Source organism: Protomyctophum bolini (assembly GCF_963924005.1).
Source record: "Protomyctophum bolini genome assembly, chromosome: 8".
Taxonomy (NCBI): domain Eukaryota; kingdom Metazoa; phylum Chordata; class Actinopteri; order Myctophiformes; family Myctophidae; genus Protomyctophum; species Protomyctophum bolini.
In genome coordinates this window covers 11,062,006-11,077,845 of record NC_137869.1, presented here as the reverse complement: position 1 = coordinate 11,077,845, position 15,840 = coordinate 11,062,006, and the positions used below count along the sequence as shown (strand labels likewise).

The window sequence follows — 15,840 nt, the reverse complement described above, 5'->3', positions numbered from 1 at the left end:
ATCTACAAGCTCACACCACGTCTCAATGCAACACGCTGTGAGCTTGTAGATCGGCTATTATCCGACATTGCGTGCAACCTTAAAGCGTTAAGGCTCATTCATAGTCTGGATTTTCAGTGGTGAGGTGACCACCGAACTACATGACGTGAAGAGCAAACCACCGCCCCAGCCCTTCTCTCTGTTTTTACTCATTCATTCATAGTCTGGATTTTCGGTGGTGAGGTGACCACCGGAGCTGAAATAACGTTGGTGGTGACTGGTGAGAAAAAACAGAAGGGCTGGGGCGGTGGTTCTCTTCACCGCAGCCTGTGATGTCATGTTATAGTTCTGTGGTCACCTCACCACCGAAAATCCAGACTATAGGCTCATTCATAGTCTGAATTTTCGGTGGTGAGGTGACCACCGGAGCTGAAATAACGTTGGTGGTGAGTAAAAACAGAGAGAAGGGCTGGGGCGGTCATGTTGTAGTTCGGTGGTCACCCCACTGCCGAAAATCCAGACTATGTATGAGCCTTAAGGCTAAGGCTCATATATAGTGAAGTCTGGATTTTCTGAAAATATACTTCTAAATATATTTCAAAAATATATACAGTCGCATTGTTAAAATATATCAGTTGGAATTGTTATCAATACTGTACATTTTGAGCATTGGTGAAAAGTAGTTTCATGACTTGAAAGCATTTTTCTAATCTTCCAGGTCTTTGACTCTTTCCTCAACTCAATGTCTCAATACAACTTTACCTTTTCAGTAATTTTCCAGTTCCCACCGTGATCACTCACTAAATAATTAAACCCACATCATGGCACAAATGTACACAACACAAAAACAAAGCATGTATTCACTTACATCCCCAGTTTTATTTATATAGTTTCCACTCTACCTAGAAGGTCTAGCAGTCCATCCACGCTAAGAAACATTGTTTCACCAGTCTGCTGACATATCACCTCAAACCTGGGCATTTCCTCCAGGGCGTTCTGCCCCACCACAATGACATATGGGTAGCCAAGTCGTTTGGCATCCTTCAGTCTCTTACCAATTGATATCTGGGTACGGTCGTCAAAAACCACCTCACCCCTCAAACTGAGCAGGGTTCCTCCCAAAGTGTGCACCAGATTTTCTGCTAAACTCGCTGCCTGATCTGCCTTACTGCCCTTCTTTGGGGGAATAACACAAACTTGGTAAGGGGCTAACAGTCCTGGCCAGCGGAGTTCCTCTTCTGTTGACATCACCTCGATGGCTGCCGCGAGAATACGGGTAACTCCAAGACCAAAGCAGCCCATTTCAGTGATGGCAGGCTTGTTTTGGGAACTGTTAAAGTAGGCATTGAATACATGAGAGTATTTTGTGCCCAGGTAAAAGGTGTGGCCCACCTCTATACCCTTGGACTCCACCAATGTGCCAGAGTGGCACTGTGGGCAGTCAGTCCTGCCTGGTGACAAGGTTTCTACATTGGCAGAAAAGGAGCAGGTGCCACAGACTAACAGTCTGTCCTCGCCAATGTCTGCTGGCAACTGGAACTCATGGGAAAGTTTACCCCCAATATTCCCTGTATCTGCCTGCACCTGGACACAACGTAGCCTCAGCCGTGAAAAGAGCCGGGTGTAGGCCTGGCACACTGACTCATAGGTCTGATAGGCAGCTTCTTCACTGACATCAAATGAATACATGTCCTTCATGTAAAACTCTCTCCCTCGAAGCAGACCAAACCTCGGCTTTAGCTCATCTCTGAATTTGCGGGTGATCTGCATAAAAAACAAGTTAAATCATTAACCACTAATATACCTCAATACCCATTACATTGCAAATTACTGTATTATTATAATTACCGGTATGTATTATTATACATTCAGGGATAGATAGTTGTACCATAGGGTAATTTCATTTAAAAACTAGCTATGAAGAATTGGTAGAAGTTCAAATCACAGATTCATAGATTTATCTGAGTAAATCCAAATCTTTCTCTTAATTTCCCCCAAATCCCATCCCTGATGAAAAGATTTCAAGATACCTGGTAGAGTAGCAGTGGGAGCTGCCTGTAAGAAAGAGTGCTCTGGTGAGCTATCAGCGTGGTCACTGCCTCCTCATGTGTGGGGCCAAGGCAGTAGTCAGCTCCATGGCGATCTTTCAGACGGAACAGCTCCTTCCCATACAGGCCATAGCGTCCACTGGTCTTCCACAACTCTGCCGAACACAGGCTGGGCATGTCTATCTTCTGGCCACCGATGCCTTGCATCTCCTGGTCAATAAGTCTCACCTGTTGTTTGAAGACATTGTCATATAAGTATTTCAGAATCAAAACTATGTTGATTTAGTGGCACACACACACACTCTAGGATACTTAAATCTTGTAGTCAAATGTCACTGAAATAACTGCTATTTTTAGTATACTATGAAGTATACTATACATAATGTATACATGGTATACAAGTCGTTGACTTGTTAACAGATTTACACATATAGCCATACATACCAATTTCTCCATGGAGCGGACAGTGGCCGGGAGGTAATAGTAGCACCCTGGGCTGGAGGGGTGTATGAGACCAGCCTGCTGCATCAGCCTCTGGCTCTTACAGGTCATCTCTGTTGAAGAATGGCTGACTTGCACCATATCCTTCAGGTTTGAGGGCTGGTAGAGCCGGGAAACCAGGAGTGTGGGAGTATTTGGTTTGGACTGAGTGAGTGTAGGATTTGTGGCATCATGTCCAGAACAATCTGAATGAGTTCTACATGTAATAAAGAGGATTCTGGGCAGGCACTGTGGGACTTTTGGCAAAACCTGATTTATTATGACCGACATGGTAGATGCAGAGAATTCCTATAAAGAAAGAAAGAACAAACATTTGTGTGAAGTGAGGGGTGCCTTGTACAGATCAATTTATGTGCTCAGTTGTGAAGATGTATTGACCCACATGGCATCATTTGCTATTGACTTGGCCTGAATTTGCCACGGTCGGAACACGCAAAGCCTTTCTTGGGATATAAATCCTCTTAGCAGACTATAGTACCTTTTTCTGCAAAATGTTAATAAAGTATTGAATCAATCACTCAAGCCAATATGTGCCCCCCACCCCGAGTAGGTACTATACTTATTTCTCTTTTTGTTCCCGATCGTTTGTTTATATTATGTTTTTATTTGTCTATCATTAATGTTGATGAATTGAGCCAAAAGGCTTTCTTGGTTTCATCCTTTTAGCAGACGTTGTATTGTATAGTACCTGTCCATGCAAACTGTTAATAAAGTATTCAATCAATCTTACTAATTAAACGTCATAGACACCGGCGCCATATATGGTGATATGTCATCGATATATAATAATGATGTCATATAGTACTGACGTCATAGACAGTCCGTGACGTGGGGAACTGCAAATACACAACTGTAGGCCTGCAACGCGTGCCAAGACGCCTCAAAAAGAGCAATATGTGCAGTGACTATGCGAATACGCCGAAGTTTTAATGTCGAGCAGCCGAGGCAGGGCTTGCGTTCACAACGACATATAGGCCTGCAAAACGAATGTTATTGACTTGACTTCAAGGTCAGCATCGTTCTGTCAATATCCCAAAACAAACAACACATTGGGATTTCATAATGCAGCAGCTCATACCGCATGTAGTCTCCTTATTTTTGATAATGTTCGATGATCCTCACCACGCGCCGTATAGTTCGAGTTATATAATTTAAAATAAAACTCACCTTTTACCCCCCAAAACAGATGTTCAATATCAGTAGTAGATGAAAGTAGTATCAAGTTTACATTCATAGTTTGCTCTGCCATGTTGCCATTCTCCTTCGTTTGTTCGTTACTCACATTCTCACTAAAAAGCTCTCTATTGTGCGCTACACCGCCATCTATATGTCCGGCGTATTTTCTTTCCTGGATATTATTTTTGTTGCATGATGCATGAACGAATGCCAAAATGTTTCCTTCTGCTGCAGAATGGGAAACGATACAGTATCGGTGCCGGCCCGTTCGTATTTCACAGCAGTAAACATTTGTCAATAGTATGTTATAGCAGGGAAGTTATTCCTTTGTTTGTAGTATCTATTTTATTTTTTTACAGTCTATGCTTAGTATACTAGGTCCAATAGTGTCTATGACACGTTCTCACAGACAGGGGCGCTGTCGCTCCACCCATGTGGTGTGTTGCTATGGCAATCCACTATGACAATAATAAACTAATGTCAAATAAACAACACAAACTACAGACGTGTTTTCTGCGCCACAGCAAGACCATAATTATGTCTATCACGTCATCAAAACTGAAGAAACCAACCTTGAAGGTTATGCCGTAAGTTCATTCAGTAGAATTATCTACAAAGAAACCAATTAAATGACAGGTTGCTTATGCACATTTCTTGTATTTTTCGCACACTGTAGGTCTTCCCGGACAATGAATGGTTCAGTATCTGGGATGCGCCGAGTCAACCGCAGTACAACCCACAAAAGCTTCAGTTTGGCTGCTGACAGCAAAGTTATGGATAAAATGCAAATACAGAGACAAAAAATCCAGGTAATTTATTATACAAAAAATAAATAACATATTTATTATTATTATTATTATTATTATTGTTATTATTATTATTATTATTATTATTAGTAGTAGTAGTAGTAGTAGTAGTAGTAGACAGTAGTAGTATATTGTAGTAGTAGTAGTAGTAGTAGTAGTATAGTAGTAGGCTAGTAGTAGTAGTATATTGTAGTAGTAGTAGTAGTAGTAGTAGTAGTAGTAGTAGTAGTAGTATATTGTAGTAGTAGTAGTAGTAGCAGTAGTAGTAGTAGTAGTAGTAGTAGTAGTAGTAGTAGTAGTATATTGTAGTAGTAGTAGTAGTATAGTAGCAGTATAGTAGCAGCAGCATCAGTAGTAGTCACTATGGGGTGTAAACGATTTATATAGTAACTGTATCGAAAAATCTATTTTAATTTAAAAAATGTTAAGAAGAAAAAAAAAGAGGGGTTTAATTAATTTTGCACTACCATTCAATATCGCTACACTTGGTCTATCGATACATGTGTGTGTTCATGTCAAGGTATGGGAACGGGTTTGTCCATGTGTTGAAATATAATGTCTAGGTGTATTTGCCAAGAGAATCACTGTGTTTACTTATTTATATCTATATTCATACATTTTTCCATAAATAACCTGTACTATCCATTCACACAGATTTAAATTCTTTGCTAAATAGTTGCTGTATCGATTTAAAATCATAAAATCGCATCATATCGTATCGCCATAATGAACCAAATAATATCGTGATGCCTATCGTATCGTTGTATTATATGTTGCTAGTGGTAGTTTATGTCTGGTCTTAAAAAGACAAAAGAGTGGCCGCACACACTGATAGCCAAAGTGCCGATTTTTCTAGGATGCATCCTAATAAATTTGGCCATAAATAAAAACTAGTGTGCACGGCCACTCTTTTGTCTTTTTAAGACTTATCTCTTTAGATGTTTCTGCCGTGAACTGGCACCACTACTAAGACTGGTGTACGTTTAGCATCCTCCTGCACAGTTTATGTCTGGTAACACACTATTGACACATCATATGGTATTATTAGCAGTTTATACCAGCACATTGATCTTGCAGGTCTTTGATGAACATGGCAAAGACGTCACTCCTCAGACCCTCTACCATCCAGAACCAGGGGTCCCGCAGGCCAAACTCAGCAGGGTCTTTGTCAACGACACTTCTGCTGGCACTGCATCAGATTTTCTCTACCAGACCATAACCAATGCAAGCTTCTCTGGGCCTACCAGGTTATCCACGTAAAACCCTCTGTTCTCAGTAAAAACTGACCTGAGTTTCAAATAGGCAGTACCGTGGCACATCCTTTCTCAGCATCAAAACAATACTTTTATGAACTTCCACTACACTTAGTGGGTTAAGAGGTTTGCAATGTTTTCCAGGTCCATTTTTGGTAGCAGTATAGTGTCCAGATCAAGTCTATCTACGATGGAGTCAATGACTGAGGAGATTGAAGACCCATCCTATAAAAGAGACACATCCATAAGCCTCACAGGTTCATGTACTTCATGTTTTGTTTGCAATGTTGCCTTCTGTTTCACTAGTCTATAGTACTAACCTTATTTTCCTCAGCTGCTTTCCCACCTGAACATGATCAAATAGTTAGTATACTTGAACAGATCCATACATATATAAAGTATACACTGTAGCCTACTGTATTATACGTACATTTAACTCCATGAGCAAAGCCTGCCGAATCTTGCAAATAACATTCAGTAGGGTGTAACTACAGTACATGGAATGCATAACATTTTGTTGATGAATGAATGGAAGCTGCTCACCTATGACAAATACAGAGTACTTTCTATAAAGTAGAAGTGAACTGACAGTCACTGGTTACATAGTTAAGATCCATTGCTATGACACTGTTTTGGACAGATGTACAGGTGAGAAGAGAGGAGGTGAAGGAGCATTTGAGAGAAGACATGCTGGATGTGGTGGTTGATTGCTACATCTCGGAGACAGACACCATTTCACACCTGGACATGTCTGACGTCATCGTGTCAGAGGATGCTGATGATGCAGAGGCGATAAAGTGTGTAAAGTCCTCTTCTATCTGTTTTCTGAACTGTAGTTATTGTGTGTGAATGACATTTTACAGGGGTGCTTGTGTCTGTTTTAAGTTGTTATACCGCCTAATGATTTTGGAATAGATCTTTTTCTGATGAAGTTATGTTCCATAATTGTTGCACTAACAAGCTGTTCTCTCACTGTCTTAAGAGAGAGAAGCAAACTCTATGTTGAGCTTTGCAAGAATAGGATAGGCAACGATACATACGTGGAACGATCAATGCAGACATTCAACGGGGCCCCTAAAAGCAAAGAGGTCCAGACTGACAATGTTTCTAAGGTGGATGCAGGTTTGTCCAGATAATTCTCCTCTCAGTACACTTTTTTTCATGACACAAAAAATGACCCAAATGCATCTTTACCGCCTCAGACTTAATTAACAGTGAGGGTTTTATTGTATAACAATACGGTACAATCCTGTACAACCCAAGAATGTACAGTAGGCCTACATCTAGAATTCTGGCCTGTGATGTGTGCATTGCACTAATTTAAGTGCAATGCAGGTTGTCCACATATTTTGTCAGCAGTTATGTGTTAAAGAGTTAAATGGTTTTACTGTATGTTGGGTCATCAAGAAACCATGAGCCAAAGCAATTCTGTTCAATGTACATTAACTCTAGTTTGGCAGTCATGTGTTTCTTATTGTAATTTAGTTGTCACACTATTTCCACAGCCACCAGCGCTACTGTTTGGGACATGCATGACACTTTCTGTGGGGCTGTTCAGGGTGAAGCAGGTCTGACCTCTGACCCAGACAAGGCTGCTCCACAGGCCATCATGGATGCCAGTAGAGGCCCAGAGAAGACCATGTCAGTTGTCAGCACTACCAGTTTAGGTAAGGTAACAGTGCAGTCTGTTCAAAGCTTACAAGTTTTCTCGTGTAATGATTCCGCAATATTAACTTAGATAACACAGTCTTGTTAAAAAGTTATTCAATGCATTGACATACAACATCTACAGTATAGTGGTGATTTCTGCTTTCGGAATGGAGAAAAATGCCTCCACTGTGTAAGAAGTTAAGAACCTTAACCCCTCAAGACAGGAACCCCTTTTGGGGTTCTTGTTGCTACATACCGTATTTAAAGTATATAAAACTTTTGTACATTTTTAATACATATTGGTAAGTTTTTCAGAAAACCGGCATTTTTAGAATCGGCCTCTCTCTCTCTCTCTCTCTCTCTCTCTCTCTCTATATATATATATATATATATATATGTATATACACACATTACACATATATATATTTTGTTTAGTTTGTTTGTTTGTTTACAATTATCATCGTCTATGTTTACGTCTAGAAACTCCCTTCCAGGACAGGCTACTTTTTAGTATTGCATTGATGTACACATCTCTCCAGCCACTGGTTCTAGCTCCCGAACAGAGATGGAGACTTTTGTGGCACACGCGGCCGATGAGACAAACCCAGAACTGATATTGCAGTCAGAGAGGTTCCAGCAGAGCTTGTTAGTAATGGAGAGGACCATCCTACAAAATATTTTCCAGACCAAACTGGCTGTCTACAGACAGCTACCCACACTGGAAGGTACTGTTAGATAACGCAAAACGCATTTTGGAAAACGCAAAATGTCTGACTGTTTCATTTAACCATTGAGTATTGATCATATTATTGATTATCGTTAGACACCGACAGTGTGGTGAAGGCCAAGGAAGCAGGCCAGATAGAGGATGGCGAGAGTCCTCTGACTCCAGCCCTGGAGCACCTCTGGGCTTTCAGCTGCAAACTCACTGTGGGACGAAATGTGAGCAGTATGGCATGGAACAAGAAAAACCCGGTAATCACCTCACCTGTTACCCAGAGGATTAGGGGAATTGTCCTTACAAACATCCTTGAGACATTACCCCAAACATATCACTTCCCAATGTGTTGTGTGTCGAGAGCTCACGCTGGATTCTGTGGTTGTGTACCATGATAGCAGAAAGCTATATTGTCACTCTATGTGTTTGTGCTTAAGGATCTCCTGGCAGTGGGCTATGGTCAGTTTGACTTCAAAGAGCAGAAATCAGGCCTAGTCTGCTGTTGGTCTCTCAAAAATCCCACGGTATGTTATTATGGGTTCTTTTTTCTGTTACCAATCCATCTTTGTTCCAGTTAAATGTGTCCATATGACAGTTGATGTGATAAAAAGAAATAAATCAGGAGATGTAGTACTTACTTTAGTAGGTTACATATGAAAAAGGAACAATCACACCACAACCACAAGAGCCAGTCAATTGTGCTATGGTTCACGGTGACCCTAGAACAGCATAAATACTGCACTGTATGAGTATGACCAGTATGCCTCCCTCCTAGATGTTAAGAGTCAAGACAAGCAGAAGTGGCCCATTGGAGAGTTTATATTGTGTCTGTGTTGCAGTGGCCTGAGCGGATCTTTCACTGTGAGAGTGGTGTGACTGCTCTGGACTTCTCAGCTAGGAATGCCAGCCAGCTAGCTGTGGGCATGCATGACGGCAGCATAGCTTCCTACAATGTCCAGAGCCAAGAGAAAACACCTCTCACTGACAGCAGGTGAGGTTGTTGATTGATTCTGGATATTGAAAATTGTAACATAGTATTGAAAAACTGTATCACTTATTGACAGCAGGTGGGGCTAAAGTTGCATTTATTGTCTGCAGGTAAGGGCTAGCTATAGTCTCACTTATTGGCAGCAGGTGGGAATATCGCTTCACAATTAGGCAAGACAAATTGCACATCAACTAAAGTGTCAAATCAATAGTTCTGATTGTTGAAACCATAATCACATGATAAAACAATGTCACCCCCAGCTTTGCTCATTTGTTATAATGAATTTGATTTCCCTCCTCTTAAATGTATTGACTGAATGTTTCATACCATACAAGCCCTGACATAAGCAGTGTGAGTATACTGCTGATGCTTGTCAGCACAGAACTAAAACAGCTTTGCACATGATTTATGATATGTAATGCATATTGAGAAAAGCATATTTCCCCATCTATAAGTTAAGCATTTCAAAATAATGTGTACAGTATATAACATTATATGGCAAAGCACATTCTGGGTTGTGTCTTTGACATTCTGAAAACAGGATGCTTATCGTGGAAGGGGAAAAAGGAAAATGTATTATGCCGGAAATAAGTGGCCAGCAAACACATTTAATGACCCTGTGGGAAACGCTTTGTTTTTCCACCTCATCCACAGATGTGTTGTTTCAGGTTAATTAGGTGTAATCAAAAAGGAATTACGCACATCCACAGCAAAAACTAAATCATATTTCCATCCAAAATGCATGCAGTAGCTTTTCCTGTGGTGATTGGTGAAGAATTGTTTGCTGTATTTCACTGACTGGCTGCCACAGGTTTCCCTTTTCAGGGGATATAGTGCAATATGCAGAAAATATTACACAGGCTTAGAATCATAACGACAAAACACCCCAAAAAACTTAAATGGGGAATTATGATTCCTCCCCTTCTCTTCTTATATATGTTTGGAAATACTACTATTAACAATATAGACTGTATGTCTATACAGCATTTAACAAAAAGTGAAAATAATACCTTTAAAACACACTCAACAAAACATTGACATGACTAAATATCTACTCTTTTGGCGTGTAGTGAGTGTGCCGATAAGCACACCAGTCCAGTTTGGCAGGTGAAGTGGATTGAACAAGAGACGGGCTTATCAGGGGATGACAAGGGAGAAGCTCTCATCTCTGTATCTGCAGATGGCAGGATCAGCACGTGGTTCATGCACAAAGGCCTCAGCTGCATAGGTATTGTATAAAAATAAAACAGAGGCTTAGCCACATCACCAGAGAGTTGAGTTGATGGTACTGTAGCATGGCAGTGATTCGGTTGTAGGCACGACACCACAGGCAGAGTGCCGAAACAGCCATGTCAAAAAAATATTGTAAAATATTTAACTATTTTGAAATGTTTTTCAAATATGACAAAAAGGTTTAGTCATAAGTGGTAAGATAATTTGACTCTGTAAAATGTTACATTTTTATTCAGACCCACCATATACTGTAATTCATTAAGGATTCCACCAACCAGAATGCAACATAATATAAGCAACCTATCATTGCACACGCAACATATCAGTCCTGATTTGGTGCCAATGCCTTGTCCTGTCCAATCAAGTTATTCCACCAGAACTCACCATGTACTGTACATCAGCGATGCCCAACCTGGGAGCCCGGGCACACTGGTGGGCCGGGGGATATTGCAATTCCGCGACGCTTTCCAGATTTTGAAGTGGGCCCGGATCCAAAAAAGTTTAAGAAGCGCTGATCTAGTTGGCTCTTTTTAATAACATATACTATATCTCCTCTAAAAGTGACAGTGACTTGTTCGCTCTTCTGCTATAGATCTGATGAAGTTGAAGAGAACACATGATGACAAGTCTAAGAAGCAGCTCAAAGACAAGCAGAGAAATACATTGATTTCAAGACTCACCCCAGGCCTCTGTTTTGATTTCCATCCGGCGGTATGGAAACATAAATACATCTATATGTTTACACATAACCGCCCGCTGCCCACCACATAAACACAATATTCGTTGCAGCCCGGAAGAAAACACCTAACTCAACTTTATTATTATTATGATCAATATTTATTTTTTTCATAAATCAATGCTATTATTACGATTACGATTAAAATAATTAATGAAAAGTATTAAAAAGTGCTTCGACAAAAACATCATAACTCCACTTTTGCAAATAAAAAATTGCGGAAATTGCGGAAATTGGAAATTGCGGAAATTGCGGAAAACACTAGTATATGGCATAAAATAAATAATAAAGTCGATTGCACGTTTGCTGACCTGCATAAATGCTCATCGTTTTGCTGTACAAGCATCACACCAGTTGCACTGTTCCTCCAGGAATCCAACATCTACCTGGCTGGTACTGAGGACGGCCAGGTCCATAAGTGTTCATGTTCCTACCATGAGCAGGTTCTGGAGACGTACAGAGGACACAAGGTACTATAATCCATCGCCGTCCCTTTAACTCTGAATGTGTAAAAATGGACACCTCCATTTTGACCTCCATTTAAATCAACGCTATAATATACATGAATGAATACTGAGAGTACTAATTAAGTTCTCTGTGAAAAACCCAGGTTTTCAATAGGACAAGACAGTATTCAGTAAATGCAAATACTTTGTGTTCTCTCCTCATGTCTGAACCATATACATATGTAAAATATAAATAATTTGTGATGCAGCTCATAACATGAGGGAAGAGTGAAACTCCTTATCAATTTAATTGATATCACAATAGTTACAAACCTTTCTCTATATAGCCCCCAGTAACAGCTGTGTATACTGTGCTTGATGATCAGATCCTTCTATCTTGCATGGAACATTTTGTATTTTTGATTTACCTTTATATTACAGTATCTTGGCTGCCAGAACAATTACCCCCTGCGGGATCAATAAAGTGCAGGGGAATTGAATTTGATAGACCAAGTGCACTGTATACATGTAGGTTGATGGGTTTTAGGAACAATCTATAAAACACAAGCTTGTAATACCACCCGAATCCCTCCGCTGTATCTGTGTGTGTGTGTGTGTGTGTGTGTGTGTGTGTGTGTGTGTGTGTGTGTGTGTGTGTGTGCGCGCGCTCGCGTGCAGGTGCATGCGTGCTTGCAAGTGCCACTCATATTTTTTTACATACTTTATTTAGATTTTTAAAACTTTTTAACAAAAGTTTGGAACTTTTTAAACATTTTCTCAAGTCAAAAGGACTAAATGTTCTTGCTCACCCCAAGGGGCCTCTATATCGGATCACATGGTCTCCGTTCTGCCCGAATATCTTCCTGAGCTGCTCCTCTGATTGGACCATCCAGATGTGGAGGCAGGACTTGCTCACACCCGTGTTAGTATTCACCTCCGCCCAGAGGGCTGTCTATGACGTCACATGGTCCCCAAAATGGGCCTCCGTGTTTGGTGCCGTCAATGAGGGAGGCATAGAGATCTGGGACCTGGGATCCAGCATGTGAGTCTCTTTTTTGCTCTGTTTGACTTTGTGTCTCTCTCACACCCCATAGGGAGTGCAGTGCCCGGGGTCGAGTCGGTAGGTCCCACGGTTGTACAGAACCGCCACAAAAGGCCTCTGTCCTGGCTCTGTACAGGGCCCTTGCCCACAATGCCCAGGGTCCATACTGTATATGGAGCTGGCCTGTTCTGACATCACAACACTCCATATTTGGGCATGCCTGACACAGAACTCCATAAGCTGGCCTGTTCTGACATCACAACACGGGCACCGCTCTAGTCTACAGTAATTAATAATGGGGGTGTTATCTTTAGGTGTATCATGTCCGTTGACAGTACTGTTGCCTACTGGCTATGCTTGCATATTGGTGGCACACCCATGGCTCCTATACAACCTAATCCTATAGCATCCTTATTCTGGGGAGAACATTTGCCAAAAATAGCAGATCACAAGCTTGCGACATGTCATGAGCTTGAAGGGCTAGTTTTGGCAAAGAGATTTTGTAGAGTGCACCGAGTATAAAGACAACTCATGTGCAGTTTACACGGTACAGACTAGGGTTAAGTGTTTAAAACATCCAGGCCAGGCATAAACCCATGTGACCACCATGCATTCTGCTTGTCTCTACTAGCCTGGATCCAACCATTGTGTGCTTGGCTGGCCCTGGGGTCACGTTGACCTCACTACTGTTTGCAACCCAGACAGACTGCATCCTAGTAGGAGACAGCAACGGACAGGTTGGTGTCTACAAGCTCAAGGACCTCGCGGTGGGAGAAGGAAACCAGGTATATACATTCCAGGAGTGCACGTCAATCAGATCAGATAACCAGTCCATCAGTCAACCATCAATGCATGTGCACGATTCATAAATGTATTCATTAGGACAGGTTTTCAATTTCAATTCAAATTCAGTGCATAAGGTAATCGTGCCAGTTTAATCACGGCCAACATGGGGTATCTATTTTGGGCATGTCATTATGGTCAAGCCTTTTTTAACTTTTTGAAAATGTTTGGAAGTAGAAAAAATAGCAGACACGTTGTGAGCTTGTTAGAGTGCCTATATTTGCTTTATTTTGGGTCTCTTTGCATGGATTCCTGTTGGATCCCCTACGTTAGATTCATGCATAAGATATAATGAGAATTGTCAATCAAATCCATTGATGCAATAACAAGGTTACGCTGATAACAGGGTGGGGTCTAGTTGAGCGAGCATATTGAATGGAGTCCCATCATCACATTGCAATATTCCCTTTATTGACATCACACTATATTGTTCTCTGTGTTATTGCTTTTACTTTTACCAGCCATATATCCTTTTATGCTGGCAATTTAAACCATTACTCACCAGTGAGTCATTGGAAGTTTGCCTGTCATTGTCAACAGAGATGAAAAGGCTCTCTTTTGCTTCCGTCTTTCAGGTGAATACTTTGGAAAACATCATTGGCTCCACCCTTGCCAGCCAACTTTAAAACACACACTCATGCAGTCGCAGGAACGCACACACGTGTGCATGCGTGCGTGCGTGCACGTGCGCACACACACACACACACACACACACACACACACACACACACACACACACACACACACACACACACACACACACACACACACACACACACAGTGTGTCCTTGTAATACTTCGACTCTAGGGAAATGGCCGACTGAATGTCTCCATGTTAAGTGTCTCCTGATCAACAAAACCATTACTGAAGATTTTATCTTAAGTCATGACGTCATGTTCACCTGGTTTTATTTTATACTGAACATGATTCTTTTTTTATGTGCTCCCTGCAGATCTTTTTTTAATAATATGATTTCCTCAAGTATTGTAGAGGACGTAAAACCTAAAAAGCATAATGCCAAATTGTGGGCTTGAGAAGATTACCAACACAGACTCAGATGAGGCTGGCAAGTGATGTATGGACCTGTGCATACCAGTATGCATTAAGTAGCAGTGAAGTGGTATTAAAAAAAAGGAAACGTAATGTTTATTTTGTATTATTATTACTATAGCTACTGTATGTTACACTTGTCAGTTTTCACTTCCAATTTTAGAGTCACTGAATGTTCTTGGTTTCCTTGGTCATAAGGGTGTTAACCGATTTAAGGGTTCTCCTCTAGTCTGAAAAGCCTTTAACAGTATCGACAATTTGAATTGCTATGAAAAGCCTAGGACTGCTATGAATAAGTGAAATGAAATTATGTTAAGCTGTGCTGTCCTAAAGCTTTTGGTGTCACATGTGTCATTCAAGGTTGTATATAGGCAAACATACAGGCTACGTTAGCTTGACAATATTAAAATTGTAATATTTTTTTTTGGCATGAACACCATCTGACAAATTATGAATTAGGCTTTAGTCATCCAAATTGTTGATAATGAAAACAGCCAGTCCCCATTATAGCCGCTTCCTTAGAATGTATATGTCTATGTCCTAACAATACATTTTGATTCAGGAAGTACAAATGGATTAATTGGAGACTTAAAAAGTATCAGGTCTTTTCAGTGTCATGACATCTTTAGCTACAGTATAAGACTCACCAGAAGTAGCTCAAGAGCAAAATGTGACCCTGGAAATGAAGAGGGTCCACTCTAAGATATATTTACACTATCAATAGAGACGCAGTGCCTGACAATTACTTTCTATTTAAATAGCCAGATTAGACCTACTGTATCAATAATGAGTCTGACTGCACTTGTTACCCCGAGTAAGAGGGAGAGGATAGGTTATGCTCCATCAGACCCTTGAACCATTTAACCACAACATACATTTTGAAAATAGCCTCCCCTCACCCCCACTAGAAACCACTGATAATATCATCGTCCCCATTTTCTACATATCACAGCATGAAACAGAGAAGCAAACATTTTTCATAGCCTGTAGTCAAAGTGGGACCTCCACTCATAATGGATGAACTGAAATGTCACAGTGAATATCTCATCATCAACACCATCATCACCTTAATGACCTGCATGATGGATTGAAAACATTGACCGTTTCCCTCCAATGTGACACAAACTGCCGTTATGGCACTATGATGGCCAGGCTGTCAACCGATTGTAAACGGATGAATCATCTGGTTGGCTGTAGAGGGAATCACCACACATGACATAATTATCCATGCATTACATGAAAGGTCAGTGTAATCATGCTGTTAAAGCGTGTACTCATGAGGAGGAGACTACCCTGCGCTTCACCTGATGTATAATGTGATTGTCCACTGAGGTTGTAAAAGCCTGATGGCATAGTCACTAAAAAAAATA

The 15,840-nt window shown here is 40.9% G+C and overlaps 2 protein-coding genes across 2 annotated transcripts; one reads left to right on the top strand and one right to left on the bottom strand.

The window, feature by feature from the left end:
• Positions 1 to 836: 836 nt before the first annotated feature.
• On the bottom strand, positions 837 to 3,809 carry pars2 (prolyl-tRNA synthetase 2, mitochondrial). The gene is made up of 4 exons (XM_080771363.1): positions 3,696 to 3,809; positions 2,472 to 2,816; positions 2,010 to 2,255; positions 837 to 1,743 (listed from the first exon to the last, which is right to left on the bottom strand). Exons 2-4 carry the CDS (start codon positions 2,796 to 2,798, stop codon positions 862 to 864), a joined length of 1,455 nt encoding a protein of 484 aa, XP_080627489.1. The 5' UTR covers positions 2,799 to 2,816; positions 3,696 to 3,809; the 3' UTR covers positions 837 to 861.
• Positions 3,810 to 5,896: 2,087 nt separating this feature from the next.
• dnai4 (dynein axonemal intermediate chain 4) lies at positions 5,897 to 14,045 on the top strand (the record flags this gene model as incomplete). Its single annotated transcript, XM_080770427.1, is given in 15 exon segments — positions 5,897 to 6,020; positions 6,404 to 6,560; positions 6,746 to 6,885; positions 7,269 to 7,430; positions 7,953 to 8,138; positions 8,237 to 8,388; positions 8,569 to 8,655; positions 8,971 to 9,122; positions 10,190 to 10,347; positions 10,945 to 11,063; positions 11,460 to 11,558; positions 12,350 to 12,576; positions 13,158 to 13,188; positions 13,191 to 13,361; positions 13,995 to 14,045. Coding segments are annotated over 15 exon segments (2,016 nt in total).
• Between the last annotated feature and the right edge of the window lie 1,795 nt (positions 14,046 to 15,840).